General features: G+C 39.3%; 1 protein-coding gene across 11 annotated transcripts in view; it reads right to left on the reverse strand.

The window, feature by feature from the left end:
* TENM3 (teneurin transmembrane protein 3) overlaps positions 1 to 16,243 on the reverse strand; it is a 1,065,662-nt gene that overhangs the window by 281,156 nt on the left and 768,263 nt on the right. For 9 of the 11 annotated variants that reach the window (XM_069977777.1, XM_069977778.1, XM_069977774.1 and 6 more), the window contains one exon: positions 8,162 to 8,359. The exons of 1 other annotated variant lie outside the window; for it this stretch is intronic. In XM_069977777.1, the coding sequence (XP_069833878.1) occupies positions 8,162 to 8,359 (198 nt within the window). Of the gene's footprint in view, positions 1 to 8,161; positions 8,360 to 8,694; positions 8,778 to 16,243 lie in introns of those variants that run through there. One more of the 11 variants, XM_069977786.1, reaches the window with a different exon arrangement.

Here is a 16,243-nt window from a genome sequence, read left to right on the forward strand (position 1 = left end):
GGTCACAATGTAGTCACAGAGTCCCAAATGTGGTTTCAAAGGATATTTATTTAGCATGCTTGATAGAGACAGTTTTACTTGCCAAAATGTTGCTACGCTGTATGATGGTGGACGCTACATAAATATCCCTTGACGCTACATAAATATCCCTAACACTTTTGTGACTCTCTTGCTATGCTGTGACCTGGTCATGATTATTACGGAATTATATGTTACATAGCCATCTATGGGATCCTGGCCGGAGCGTATACACATAGCATATCAGTTGTCTGCGGCCGCTATTCAGTGAATATCAGCCGCAGAAACCCATGCCAGTGCGCACTGTGGAGCGAGCGGATACAGCTGCTCGCTCCATAGCTTGCAGTGTAAAGTTCTGATGCGGGCGCGCACGGATGCGCCCACATCAGAACACTGCAGCCCGAAACATCATCTGGCCAGTACTGCAGTCCCGGCTGGGATGATCTTTTCAGAAACAGGCCGTTCCATGACCTGGACGGGTCACTGAACAGTCGGTCTCATACAATGTGTGAACATAGCCTAAGTGTCTTTAAAGGTAAAGTGGTTAGGAGGGGGCTAAATGGATGGTATTTACTCATTGTGGAATTTCCTATACATGTACATCTGTTTGCTGCACTTCTCTGCACAACTCCACATACTGTATATGTAAAAATGCTGCTAAACTGTTAAGCCCTATAACATCCTAAAAAGTAAAAAATGGTAGATGAAGTGTCGGATCCTCGGGGTAGGCGGTGACCACAGGAGCCAGAATGACGGCGCTTCACGGCTTCAGGTTTAATGAAGTAAAACGATGAATTTTAATGGTCTCATAAACAACGCGTTTCGAGGCATAAATTGCCCCTTTGTCAAGTAGGAGAGACATCCTTTATCAAACCTTTATCAGACCTTTATCAAAATAAGGCCGACATAATGCCCCATTTTTGGTTCACATTTGCCAAACTTCTTTAAAAAAAAAAAAAAAAAACATTTTTGCAGAGAAAACTGTTCTACACATCCAAACAGGTCTTGTAAAAAATTCTGCCCCCTTCAAATATATATAGCCCAATTCTAATGTATGGAAAAAATATTACTACCTCGAGATTTATTGCTAAGCATTTACCATGTGTGAATTTATTCCATTCTATGTTTTATGTTTGTATCCATAAATCCTAAGATATTGAGGCTGTGGGTTGCTATCTAATGGAAAAATACACATGCAGTAATTCAACTATTTTAATAAAAAAAAAAAAGTGCAGTAAAATGGAGATGGAGAGAGCAGAACCTATTGTGCTACTATGTAGCTGCCAAAGATTCCACCATGTGGCCTTTGTGTGTAAAGATACATGGGGCCTCTTGAATCAAAGCAGTCTCTTTATATGAGAACTCGTACAATAAGCCCCGGCCTTTGCTACCTTTTTTTAATGGCAAATCTGCCCCAGGTGCAGAATATATTAAATGTAAACAAATAGGGTCACATATAGATCAGGAATATAATGCCTTAAATTAAAAATGTATTCATGTGAGCTCTGTCAATGGCAAAGCAATTTTTAACTTACTGACCTGTTATATCACGCACAACACATTTTAATGCACTGCATATTATTCTCGGCGTTTGTTGTCATATTACGTCCGGAGCAAGATTTATAGAAGGCATTTAAAAATTCAATAGAATGATACAGAACTACTGTATTATGATTGTGTTCAGTGGTCAGGTCATGTTAAGGTTGCATTTCCTTGGATCTGATGTCTGCGTGTGGTTATGCCTAGTAGCAGCTGTGTCCCTGGAAATTGTATTCAAATTCTAGCAACATATATTTAGATTCCCTAACCTTGATGCAATGAATAGCAAGATGCCCTTTTTCAGGCAACATTTTTTTATTATTTAACCTGTGTAATATTCTAACGTGGGCCTATTAATTTCCATAAACTATCTAAAGCCCCCTTTACACAGGCCAAGTATCGGGTGAATGAGCATCCACAGGAAAGCTTATTTCTGATTTCTGTTTGTGTTAAAGAGCCAGCAATCAGCCGACAAATGAGAAAAAACTTGCTCCTCAACCGATTGTATGGTTTGTCTGGTCAATAAAATCACTGTTATAGTCCAGACATCATCTGATGTATACAGGGGATGTGTGGGGAACAATGATAACTTAAAGGGCTGCATGCACGATCCTTAGCAATTAATTGTAATCTTTGGGGAAATGGGGCTGTAAGAGTTTAATTCACCTTCAGAGCCACCACAGGGGAAACAAAGTATTACACAGTATTACATGCAGTCCCGTCTGCTTCTCCCGGTCCCAACTCCCTGACAGTACATTCTGCCAATCCTGTGCTGTCCTGCCGCAGCCAGTGATTGGCTGAGTGGACTGTCAGTGAGCAGGAACCCAAAGAAGCAGATGTGAGCACGCCAGAGGAATGGGAGCAGGTAAAGCATGGTGTCTTTATTATTTTTACCGGCCTGGCATAAACGTAGTTAAAGAAAGTTGCCACTACATTCCTACAGTGGAATTAAAATCCGCTGTGGGAATGTAGGGTTAAAGACCCTAATGTTAACAAGTATTGCAGCAGTTTTCTGCAATATGCACAGAGTGAAATGTGCTGCAAACTCGTTACATGTGAATCTACCCTAAGGGTACATTCACACTTACCGGATCCGCAGCTGATTTTCTGCTGCGGATCCGCAGCAGATTTCATTTAAAAAACTGAACACAGCATCAAATCTGCTGCGGATTTGCTGCAGATTTGCTGCGGATCCTGTAGGTGTGAACGCACCTTGAGGGTGCGTTCAAACATACAGGATCTGCAGCAGATCCGCAGCAGATTTGATGGTGACGATTTGATGCTGTGTTCAGTTATTTAGATGAAATCTGTTGGGGATCTGCGGCGGATCTGCAGCAGAAAATCCGATGTGGATCCGATACGTGTGAACGTACCCTTAATGAGTTTAGTAATTGGCTGATTGGTCTTGCAAAAATTGAGACCTTATAAGGCTATGTTCACACTATGTTTAACAGCATACATGGCATAGCAACGGACACTGTCAAACTGCCAGCCGCCAGGCTGTATTCAGGATGTTCCTGCAGCCGATACCGCTGTATTGGCTGCAGGAATGTTCGTATTTTACTAATGATTTGAGGGCACTGTGGGGTGTCCCCGCAAATCAATTAGCCATTCACTTCAATGTAATGTGCGGCCGCCTCCCCACATTACATTGTGTAAACAGCTAATATTTCCAGAAATAATAGGCAGGCACAGTATTTTAACGCCCAATCTAAAGAACGGGCATAAACATAATGCTGTGTAAATACAGCAAGTGGCATTGCATTGATTTCAACGCAATGCTGCCCCTGCAGTAAAGAACGGACACTGATTCCATTGCAATCAGTATCTGTTATTTACTTAAAAATTACGTAGTGTAAACATAGCCTAACTGAGACCTTACAAGTCCTACTGATTGCTTACCAAAGGGCTATTTGATTTTCCTTTATTGCAGTTTTTCCCAACCATTGAACCTACTTTATGTACTTTTGATACACAAAGCAGATTTGCCCTTTAACTTACGAATACTTTAAATAACATTATAAGGTAGTAGTAGTAGTAGTAGTAGTAGTAGAAGTAGTAGTAAAGATGTTCGCTTTATGGAGGCACCAGTAAACCCATCCCATAGTATGTTTTCAGAATCTAATAGCAGGCAACATCTCTTGCACAGTGAGCTGGCATATAATACTTTCATAGCAGGAAATACAAATGGGCTATTTCCTACATGGATACAATTTCACAGTAAATGATTTAATGGATCTAATAAAAACAACTTTACATTTATGATGGATGGTTGAAACTCTATTGTGGCATTTGGCTTCCTTCAATTACGGTGTTTTCTAGAATCTATCATCTGTACTGAAATGTCTTACAAGCAAAAATGGAAAATGTGATGGTGTTGGTGTCTATAGTCAGCATCCAAGGTGGATGAAATAAATGATCTTCTGCTAACATCTAAACCTAGATGCCATAAAGTCAGGCCTTGCTGCAGTGTCTAGAATGTCAACGTTCCATCTAATATATCATGTGAATTTCTAATTGATACAGTGTGTTACCCTGAAATGTAAAGTGGTACGACAGCTGATGGTGCTAAGTAAATATGCTTAGGAAGTAACATAAAGAATTGAGTGTAAAGATACTGCATATGTAAAGTACTTTTGCACACTCACACAGACTATGGCAATGTCTCGCTACCTCCTATAAGAAACAATCATACAGACTTTGAAAGGATCAGACATCCACCTAATGCATTTGGGAAACTTCCATTTGGATTTCACCAGGTTCAATCCTTTTGTTTTGGAGGAGATAAGCCACCATCAGTAACAATTGACAGTAACATTGTCACCAATTAAGAATATATTTATACTCAGCCAAGTTCTCATGTGTATGTGGTGATCGGGACAAATAGCTGCTAGACAAGTCAGTGTTTGGCCAACAGCTCTCAGACATGTATGGCCAAGTTTATAATCTGTGCAGTGTATTTAAAGAAAAAAGGATTCCTGTGTAGGTTCCTGGCCCTGACAAAAAATCTTTATCCTCAACGAGTATGTTATATAGTGAAAAAAAGGGTTGAGGTGATTTCCAAGCATCAATTTACAAGACAATGCAGTTCTGAAATTCGTAGCTCTTTGAAAATTGGCAAACATCTCTTCACTACATGGATTAGGAACTTCAAGGGATTTCACAACCTGAAGAAAGGTAGCCCAAGCAGAAAATCCTACTATGAATGTTTAATTACTCTAGTGTCACTAGGAGCCTTGCCCCCCCCCCCCCCCCCAAAAAAAAAAAAAAATATACAAATCCTTATCATGTCTTGTGGTGTAACTTTTTTTTTTATTTCAACATGTTTTAAGGGGTAAATGGACATCATTGAAAGGGCTCCAAAGCAATTAAACTAGCAGGAGGGCATCAAAACTAGACTCTGTAAAGGAGCTCTCATAATTTCTTCCTTTTTTTATTTCTTTAAAGGGGTAGTGCTGCGTTTAACTTTTATTCACTAAATAACACACATTACAAAGTTATACAGCTTTGTAATGTGTGTAATTTAAGTGAATGGCCCCCTTCCCCATGCTCCCCCCATCCCGGAGGTGTGGTGCATTATACTCCAGCCGTCCCTCATGGCGGCCGGGGTATACAGCGAATACGTAAGTATAATGCACCACACTTCAGGGGTGGGGGGAACACGAGGAAGGGGGCCAGTCACTTAAATAACAAACATTACAAAGTTGTATAACTTTGTAATGTGTATTATTTAGTGAATAAAAGTTAAATGCCGTACTACCCCTTTAAACACTTGTAATACTCTCTTTCATTAATAGGACTAACCAACTTCCTAATGGGTACAAGGGCTTTTGAAATCTTCTGTGACAGATGATATCAAGGGAAGAACGGATATTGGATTTTAATTGCCCGGCTCTTTTGTTTTTCAGGAGAAAAGCCACCTTTAGGGCTTTCTGGCAGCGGCTTATCTCGCCTTCCTCATTTGCAACACATGAATATGGCTGAGTTGAATTTTAATGTGTACGGGGTAAACAGGATAGATCACTGTCAGTAGAGCAAACATGGAAGCTATTGAGAGTCTATGGGCCTCTTTACGGAGGAATGCTCTGATGTAGAGTTCTGAGAAAGATGCTCAAACATTGCTATTTCTTGGGGAATATAAGAATTCATTAACCATATCCATATATGATACAGACAAATCATAAAAGCTGTCAGGTCAGAGAAACATGCACACTTTTCTGACTAATGATGTTGGAGTATTCTCAGCAGCCTTTACAATACAATCCATTCTCTTTTGAGAGTAGGTGAGAAATGTCTTACTGCTTGAGCCCCCACCTATGAGTAGAATGGGCTCCCCAAGCCCCTTCCCACCTCCATTTCTCCTAATGCACTAACGCAGTGAGGAGTTGAGGTAAGGCAGTGATCCAGCATGCAGGTTGCCTCCATTGGGCTGACAAATGCAGCCAAGCACTGTATCCGACTAGCCTCCATAAGTCCCATAGATTTAGACTGTCCTATCTGGGACCCCACATTCTACCAGTCAGACATTTATCGCCTATACTTTGGATAAGTGATAAATATCAATCCCATTAACAACAAGATTAACATACAGTATACTTTCTGTATTATCTGTAGCTCTGTGTACACTATGGTCTATGGAAACTATAAAATAGTATCATTTTAATCAAGACTACGGCAGCAAACACCACCGTAAGGTCATTGGATGTACTATACATATTACATTTAGCATAGGAAAAACCAACATAATGAATACAACTTCAAGCTTTTCCAAATCTACAGAAAGAGGAAACGTATCATTACATCTCTGGTGCTCTGTAAACTTTATATTCATAAGCTCCTGGGAGCTAACCTTCTCCCTTCATCAGATCTGAAAGGATTTTTAGAACCTCACAATGCTGATATATATTCTGTGCAGTATTTGATCAGACTAACAGGTTACCTGCAATATGCAGTGTTGCAATGCATTTCAAAGCACAGGTTTATCTACACACAGGAAACACTGGCTTTAAGGAATAATCACACATTTTCTCTTTGTTTTATTACTTTCTAACCCTTCATTTTAATATTTGTGCTGATAGGGAAAAGATGTCTTCTTGTGTGTTCGTGCCAAATAAATCACTGAAAGACTGTCTGAATTCTGTCCAAAAAATGAAAAAGGAACATTATGGATCAAATTACGCAAGACGGACAATATATCAAACGGTTATAGAGGGACAATAATAAAGGTGCAATGACGCCAGCTTTACTCGGGCAAAGTTATCACGCAACACTAGCCAAAGACGTCTAAAAGATATATTTACTCTTCTGCGTCTCATAACGCCATAGGGCATGTTGAGCTCATAGATGTGCGTATACTGCTCTGGGCTCATCTCCATTAGCTAAATACAAGTGCTATATGCAGCACAGTTCTGGGGTCTAGAGGGCTCTGCGTGTCAACTTCAAACAATGCATTTCTCATGATATGTAGGTGGACTTTGTAGAGGTGAATCCATCTGATTTCTCTAGGACTGATAGGTTGTGGTTATGCAAATAGGGCTAGGAGTACGCCATTACATGATGTTCTTACTGAGTATTCCAATCCATTTCATTAAAGAGACATACACTTGAGACCAGTCCGGCTCTGTATTTATAATTAGTAATTGAATTAAATCTTTAACATCGGGGAGCAGGCGATTATGGCAGATAATAGAATAAAAAATGTCACTGTCTGCTCTATATGTGCCTCCATTAACCCTTAAGGATGAACCCTTAAGCCAGTTTCGAGCTGTTGTCCATGTCAGTAAGATCTGAAGGGGTCAGGTTATCACTGTCCTTTACAAATAATTGCATCCAGTTCGCCACTAGAAATTGCCTGATCACTGATCTAATAACTATCAATTGTCTTTTTACTTTTAAAGATTTTTATTTTGTTTTTCTTTATTGGTACTCTCCCTCTTCTCCAAATCTGTCCTCCCTTTTTTGTTTTTCACCAATATTACAAACCATCTGAATGAATTTATTCTTTCTGCAAGTCGTGCTCAGTGGGTGCAGGTGGTGCCCGCAGGGGGGAGAGTTTAGTTTCTATTTAAATATAAAATTAAACCTCCTGCGCTGGTTCTTAATTTATTGTTCTGAATCACTGAATTCATCTTTTAAATTTAGTGAAGAGAAAAAAAAAAAAGTCAGCCGCAGATGTAGATTTATAGTATGTGGGGCACAATGGTGGAAACAAAATAGCCAGACAACATGTAAGCCGCGTAATATAACCTACAGTGGACTGAAAAGCATATACAAAAAAGTTGAAACCAGTCACAGTCTTATCCTGGACCTGTCTTCTGTAGATCACATTACTATGATGCTGGTGGTCACATGACTGAGGTGCTGGTGTCATCACGTTAGTGTTGTAGTCACATGGACCATGAAGATTGCCACCCTGGAAACTGGTCCTGTGACCCTCCTTGGCAATGTCAGCATCTCTAAGCCCCGTAATAGCAAAAGTGATGTTGCACTACAGTGCATGGCATTGTGGGAGGACATATAAAATGTGATTATACAGGTGATTTAGATATACTGAGTACATGGGGACACAATGAAGACATGAATGGACAAGATGTCCTATGCTTACCATGACATGGGACACTCTCTGACAGAAATGTTGGATGCACCAAACATGTGCTGGCACTGAACTCGTCATCAGAGTCCTGGAGTTTGGCACTAGCACTTAATAGCCACCTCTGGTTGTCATGGAGATGGGGTGATGGAGTAGGGCAATGTAAATGCTCAGTTACTGAAGGACTAGAAGATGAGGATGGCATGGGAGAACCTAAGGATAAAAATAAACACGTTGTAATAAATCCATGCATGACAGCGTGCAATGAAAAGCACCCAGATGTATGTCAAATAATACAACATTTAATAGAAATATATAACATAAAGCAATCATGCAGACAATGGTTTTAAGGGTTCCTGTTAAGTGTTGGGCCTAATTCCGGCTCCTGAGATGTCGCTCATGCATGCAGAGTTAAATTAAAATCTAAATGCATGGGGAGCATTTAGGAGGTCATGGCTGGGTAATGGCGCTGTCAGATAATTCATGTTGTCACTTGGCTCTCAGAAGGCCTAGCAGAATGGACATAGTCTCCGCTTATCATCTCACACCTGCTAATTGTCAGGGAGAAGGAGAGGACTGCAATCCTGCCTGTAGATGGAGCACCCTGTCTAAAAACCAGGAAGGCATCGCTTCTTCCTACAGTGTCATCCACAGCCGGATCTGCTCTCTATCTGCTGGTGTCATTATAGGTGTGAGAAAATAATTATCTGACGGGAAAGAACGACGCAAACATTACACTCTGCACTTCTTACACATGGAGCAGGGCCGGGCTTGTCATATTACTCTTTGGGGCTGTATTCTTTATGAAAGGGATAGATTCTCTGGGTCATTTAAAGTACTATGGAAGACCACATTATTATGCCATACTATGGATGACAGCATACTGAGAGATCTGCTGTAAGGCAACTTACAGCAAGAAAATCTGTAAGTCCATATTAGTTTAGGTCATTAGACCTGTGGTCATGATGCATCTTTATTACACTGGTCTGAAAGTGGCCTAAGGGTGTATGTATTACAAAGGCAACCTACAGGGTCTGTGGAGAGGGGGACACAATTCAGGTTACAACATGCTGGTCAGTATACCTTTATAAGATCCCTCTTTATAATAGAAAAAAGGATGGATGAACCATTGGGTTAGATTCTGAGGAAGATTGTGAATGATAGGAGAAGTAGTACTTACAAACTGCTTCATGCTAACAGGCAAGAAACACGCATGCTGGCCAACACAATCATATAGAAACACTTACAAATATGACAAGACAAGAGCATGCTAGCATGGTTTCTGATGCTGGCTACATCAATAGAAGAGGGCAGAGAGCACATAGATACACTGACTAACACAGCCAGTATCCCCATGAAGTAACGGTACCTTAAATAAGCTTGGGGAGGCACAAGCCACATCAATAGCTAGATACAACTTTGTACTGTCATGGATCCATTTCTCCATTAAAAACCCAAACCTGCCAGCAACTACCAAAATGAAGAAGCAGGAGATAATGGCATAGTAGATGTCAATCCTCCATGTGTAACTATTGTGCGGCAGTGCCCTTCTCTCTGGGGCATAAATCAGCACCAAGGAGAAGGGAAGTCCATATTATTGGCCATCTCTACCTCTATTCTCTTTTTTCACATCTCTTCTACACCTAACAAATTGTGCTCTGCTACATGGCTATGTGATATGTGTCACATTCTTTGTTGGAATATCCTATGCAGTATACGCCTCAAAAAAAAAAAAAAAAAAAAACCTAAAATAAACTGTACATAGAACCAAGAAGTGCTCTGTCTTCATCCAATAATAATCAAAAGCTGAAAGCAAATACACACATCTATGTACAGTAACCTCTCCTGGGAGCAGCTCTACAATATATGGCCATTTTTACAACACAGATTGAAATTTCTTGCTCGGGCCCTGGAATTTATCAATATTACAGCTGGTAAGAACCGTCAATAATTTTCCAAGGTAAATACCTTTACGTACAACAAATCACACGTTTACATTGGATTACACGCTTTGTCAAAATATTACATTTGGTGGTTTTCTATAGGATTAAACAGCAATTTTCTTCCTCTGTATCAGAATGTATTAGCACTGAGTGCGGCTTCTCTCCAGGGTTTACAAGTAATAAGGGCTCAATACATTACAAGATACACTATCAAAGATCCAATTCCTGAAGGGGCTCAATATATGTTTTCGCTCATCCCATATTGTTACTAATCACGACTGGTGATCTATTAGTGAGCGGATCTTGGCTTTGACCAATGTGAAGCTTTATCTAGCATGTAAAACACTGGCAAAAAGTATAATATACCGCAGAGATATAATACCATGGTTACCCACACGCCTCCTAATCTCTGGAGAAACCTTATCTCCAACGCTTTACATTCAATTTCCTCTAATATTCTGGACACTACTGTAGCTCTGTGTATTTGCGGATCTTCAGGCACACAACACATTCGCAACCACATATGTTCCCGCTCGATCATTTATTCATTATAATGCAATAATGAGCAGTCAGAGAATTATGCAGACTTCAAGAACTAAAAATATCGGCAGAAGTTTAGGGAATTGAGCTAAATGGATGTGTGATTTCCATTCATAAAGAAACACAGAAAATACCATTCTGCATTATTTAATATTTTATTTCCCGTATTTGACCAATTTCTTTTCCACACGTAGAGCAGTAATAGGATGTGCGAGGGGAGGCTAATTATAAGGATATTGCAGGTTAGGATGATTAAGCTATTTAATATATAATCTTATTAGTTTCATAGGCTGCTTGCCTCTGTCTATGTGCAGAACTAATATACATGAAAATGCAATAATGACCCTTTTTACAAGACACTACATTCTATATAGACTACATTGCACACTATATTTCACCCAATAAAATCGAGTATATTTGCCCATAATTATAACGTAAATGAAAAGTCATACTAAAAAATGTTTATGGTTTCCAATAAATATTTACAGGATGAATGTACGGTGTTGCCCTATTAAACTGGTAGAGATCAGAAAGCATTTGTATGACCTCTTCCTGCTGCAAAAGACACATACGTTTTAGCTATAGATGACAGATTACTTTCCCTAAATGCAAGTATTGCCAGGTAAATAAATAAAATAATAAACTAATTAATTTATTTAAAAAAAAATCATGTTCACCTTTTTTGCTTTTTTTTTTTTTCATTTTCAAGCTATAATTTTTTTTTACATGTGTGATGCACCAAATGCTGTTGTACAATTTGCAAGCAAGCAATCTTTAGGCTTGTTAAAAAATGGGCTATCCTACTAATTACTAGTTGGTGTTCCAGTAGAACCTAAGGGCCCTATTCCACCGGACGATTATCGTTCAGATTATCGTTAAATCGTTCGAATCTAAACGATAATCGTTCGGTTGAAATGCAGTTAATGATTAACGACCGAACGAGAAATCGTTGATCGCTTTATAAGACCTGGACCTATTTTTATCGTTGCTCGTTCGCAAAACGTTCGCAAATCGCTCGTATTGAATAAGACATTGTTCGGTCGTTCGCAATAGATACGAACGCAATAGCAAATAAATAGCAAAGAAAAAACTATCGCAATTACGATCATAAGTAACGATTATCGTTCCATGGAAATGAGTGAACGTTTTCAGGTCTTTCGCAATAGCGGTCGTTTGAGATCGTTAATCGTTAACGATTATGCAAGCGATAATCGTCCGGTGGAATAGGGCTCTAACTCTACCATGATTGTTTGAGCTGTAAACTACCTGTTTTTGGCCCATATACATTTTAAAAATTAAACCAAAACACTAAGGGGAGAATTTATGAAGATAAAGGTACAAGTACACCCGTCTAACATAAAGCTCCACCCCCGCGCACTTCCCCAGATTTACTAAGCAGCACATGTCTCTGGCGGACCTGTGGCTGTCGATTAGCAGGTGCAGAAATTACACCTGCTGTGGCCAAGAGTATATTTTACCATGATTTACACCATCTAGCAGGCGTAAATCATGATATTAGACACAGCAGGAGGCCTGCCCCCCACCCCCCCACACACACACACCATCCACCCTTTAGGAGTGCAGGGCATACTTTGTAAAAAAAAAAAAAAAAGTGCAGATTAGTTTGTTTATTTATATATTTCCCCCCATGTGGGAACATCGCCTAAGGCTTAGATATTGCCTAGCCTGAGGGCTAGATTTGGGTTACTTTTTCACGTTCAACTGAGGCTTCCTTTCCAGTATGTTATAAATGCAATGTCTTATGCAATAACTACATCATCTTATCTGACCACTATAGTTACTAGTGAAATACGACGTCACTAGCGAGTACCAGGATGTGCTATCATTAAAGCTGTAGGAGAAATGTCTTATGGAAATGTCTAAAGGTAATAAGGTTTTTTTTTATTATTTTTTTTTATCTAACCCACCTCAAGTAAATTCAGCAGCACTTTGTTCATGCTTTTAATTATAAATCCATTTTCTGCTATAGACCCCCTGTTTTCTAGTCAACCTGTAAAACTTGGCACTGGCATTTATCTCTCTGCTGGATGCTGCAGCCTTATGCAGTCAACCTGTGGCGACAGTTATCTCTTAATTAAAACTCTACATGCAAATAATGCTATTGAAAAGTGTTCTCGCTCAGCCTTTACAAAGCATAACAATTTATAACTGAGCCATTCTCTTTCTTCCTATGGCTAAAATACTAAAAGAACTCATTGTGGCTGACGTAAAGAATTCCGGAAGGTATCGTGCAGCTGGCCAATTCTTTATTAATACAAATAAAACAATGGGATGCTGGCAAAGCTTTCCAAAGGGGACGTAAGATACTATAAACTAATGGAGAATTGTGTTTCCTTGCAGGAGATGTCTTTTGCTATCCATTCATCTAATTAGATATGAAGATATATACAAAGGTGCTATGTGCGAGAGCATGGAGAAGCCTGCAGCCAGGGCCCGATGAGTAAGAAGAGGGGAGGACCTTCTGAACTATCACAAACTGGATGATCTGTTTAGTTGTTCTCTGTGCTGCTTTGAATATTGGCTTTATTTTTATTTGGAATATTATAATACTATGTTCACACATCGTTTTGTGTCAATAATTATTAATATAAAGACAACAGACATTATTTCACCTAATAAGACATAAGCTATAGAAGGGGCAAAGGCAGATAACTGGATTTTAAACACTACAGCATGGACCCTAATAGAATAATTTGGTAAGAAGTTCAATGACCTGTTATACCATGCTGTATCAGGGAGACAATAATTTATTAAGGCCTGTATGCCAGTATTCTCATGTAGAAAAATAAAAAATAATAATAAAAAAAAACTACTTTTTGCTTTTCTGCGCCACTTTTAGCATATTTGCAAATTAAGTAAACTGGAGTAAACACTTTAAGACCATGTTCCCACAATGTATTAATGCTAACGGCGGCCATTTTTTTCACTGAAAATGCCAGATGCAAATAAAGATGTGAACATTATTTGCAGCTGTTATTATGTAAAGACGGTTGCTTTTTGCCATTAAATGACAGTGGGAATATAGTTATAGACTGTGTTCATATATTTTAATAATGTGGCAAGTAGTAATATTATAGTTTACGGTTATGTTCCCACTTCGGGTACATATCTGGCAAACGCAGCCGTCTCTTTATATAGACGGACGCTAATAATGGTCATGATGCTATGTTATGTTACGACACAACCACCTAACCCGATATATTCTCAATGTGGGAACATAGCCTATGGCTGTAAGTTCTGATGACACTGCTTATGGCTATGTTCACACGTTTTTTCAGCTCCATTTAAAATGACGGACGCTGTTTGCAAAAAAAAATAATGATCATGTTCATTATTTTGACGTCCGCAGCAAAAACGTCCGTTATTCAATACACTGTGTGCATTGGACGTCCATCTTCCCATTGACTTCAATGCATTGCCATTGCAGTCAGTTAAATCGCGGCAAAAACAAACGTTATTTTAAATATTAAAATCGGCCGCCTTTTCAATTTTTGACGTTGTGTAAACATAGCCTATAACTGACATGCTTTTATGTAATTTTTTTTATTACATGTTAGTTCAGTTTTCCATAGTCTGGGCCAAAGCATCTGGTGGTATTGTAAATGCTGCCCTGACATATACTAAAGTACTGTAATAGGTAGATTTTGATGCCTATATGTCTACAGTTTATTCTCAGAGCACAAATTAAATTTCCTGATATAGATGATTGTTGTTTCATGAATTCACAGTGACATGTTTATATACATTACATTGATGTGAAGCCCACAGGTAATATGTTTGGAGTGAACATTCTCTGTAATTCCTTTATTGTTAGGTACAGTGTAAAGTCGCAGCTAAACAATTCTAAGCATGTTATATAATTAGATAAACAACATATACCAGAGGGGTCTTCCCACCTTGTAAAGTGATAGAATATCGCCAGCATATCCTCATTGTCAAGAGGCCCAGGGCTGCTTTAGCGCTGCGCCACCTTCAATGTTTTTACAAACATATAAGCAGAATAGTCTTCCCTTTTAGTATTTTCTTTTTTATTATCTTAGGGTAGATATATGATTATACCAGTCATTTTTGTAAACAGCACAGAGGTACCCTGACCACCCACCAAGGGCATAGCTAGAAATGGCTGGGCCCCATAGCAAACTATTGATTGGCCCCCCTAACCACTAAGCCGTCAAGTGTAGTTATAACTGCAAGGGCTGGTCAGGGCTGCTTGCAGTTAAAGGGACATTTGCAGAACCCAGAAGGCCCGTATGGCTGCCGGGTGCTGCAAATGTTGACAGCTCAGGGGGCCCAGTGCATTGCAGGAGTGAGCCAGCCCCTGATGCCGCTATGGCTGCTACAGTGGTAGTTACGCCCCTGCCACCCACTGTGCAGTTCTCTGTGTAGCTGGGTATCCAGGAGCATTGCAGTGCAGAGAAAACATAGAAGGGGGGTGCAGCACCAAACTAGTGCTGCGGACCCTTCGTTCTCAGGTTCATGGTAACTCGTTCTCAGAATCATATATATATATATATATATATATATATATATATATATATATATATATATATATATATTATATATATTCATTTAAGGTCTAGTTTTAGAAAGTCTTCTTGGCTAATCACATTTTGGCCATCAAGAATATACTTTTTTCTAGATCTCTAGCTAATGCAGGTCTGCCAGATACTAAAATATTCGGCTTCTCCAGCAGCATAAAGAAACCTATACTGATAAGGAGTTTGCCACTTTGTGCAAGACCTTTTTGGTAGAATGGTTCAACAAGTACATAATGAATACAGGATTTCCCCACTGCTAGCGCCCAAGCAGTTCTAGCCACAGGTCAGGGCAGATCTGCCAAATGTATTGCTGTTGGCAGGCATGTGTGGAGATACCTGGCAGCAACAACACTGCCACCAGAGGGGAAATGAAGAACATAGTTACTAATAAAAAACAGACTATTTGTGTAACACATGGGTCTCCCAAAGCAAGAGGTTCTCTGAGTAGCTGATCTCTACTCTGGCTAATAGATGAAGGTCATAGGAGCCACTCTTTATATAAAATGGACAAGCCAACTCCCTTAATATAGGGCAGTAATACTTATAGGAATACTTGGAGCTCTTGAAAGAACAATCAAATTAAATTATGAATGATGAAATATGATAAATGACAGAAATGAAATCATTTGTAGCCTTGACCTATTGTGAATAAATGTAGGGATCATAAGGTGATAAATAAATGTGTACCCAGTGTGTGATCAGCTTTGCAGATGTTAACTAAAACCATCTTACCCTGGCATATACCAGCCCTCAACTAGGTCACTCCACAGTATGGCTTCATAATTATACAAAGCCTGCATTCTCCATGAAAACTGGCCCAGACACCTGCACAAGATAGCATTTCCACAGTCTGAGCTGTCATTAATACTAATAGCAGTCTATATACAATATGTTCCCAGGGTTTCTAGAAGAGATCCGTCATTGGCTTCAGATTATTAATACATCAATCTTGATACATTCACCCACATACCCTCATATCCGGAATTCTGGAATTACATTTAAAGCAGAATGGAACAGCCAATATATACCATTCTGGACAACTGCTATTCCTTGTT

This window comes from Dendropsophus ebraccatus, chromosome 7 (assembly GCF_027789765.1).
Source record: "Dendropsophus ebraccatus isolate aDenEbr1 chromosome 7, aDenEbr1.pat, whole genome shotgun sequence".
NCBI lineage: Eukaryota > Metazoa > Chordata > Amphibia > Anura > Hylidae > Dendropsophus > Dendropsophus ebraccatus.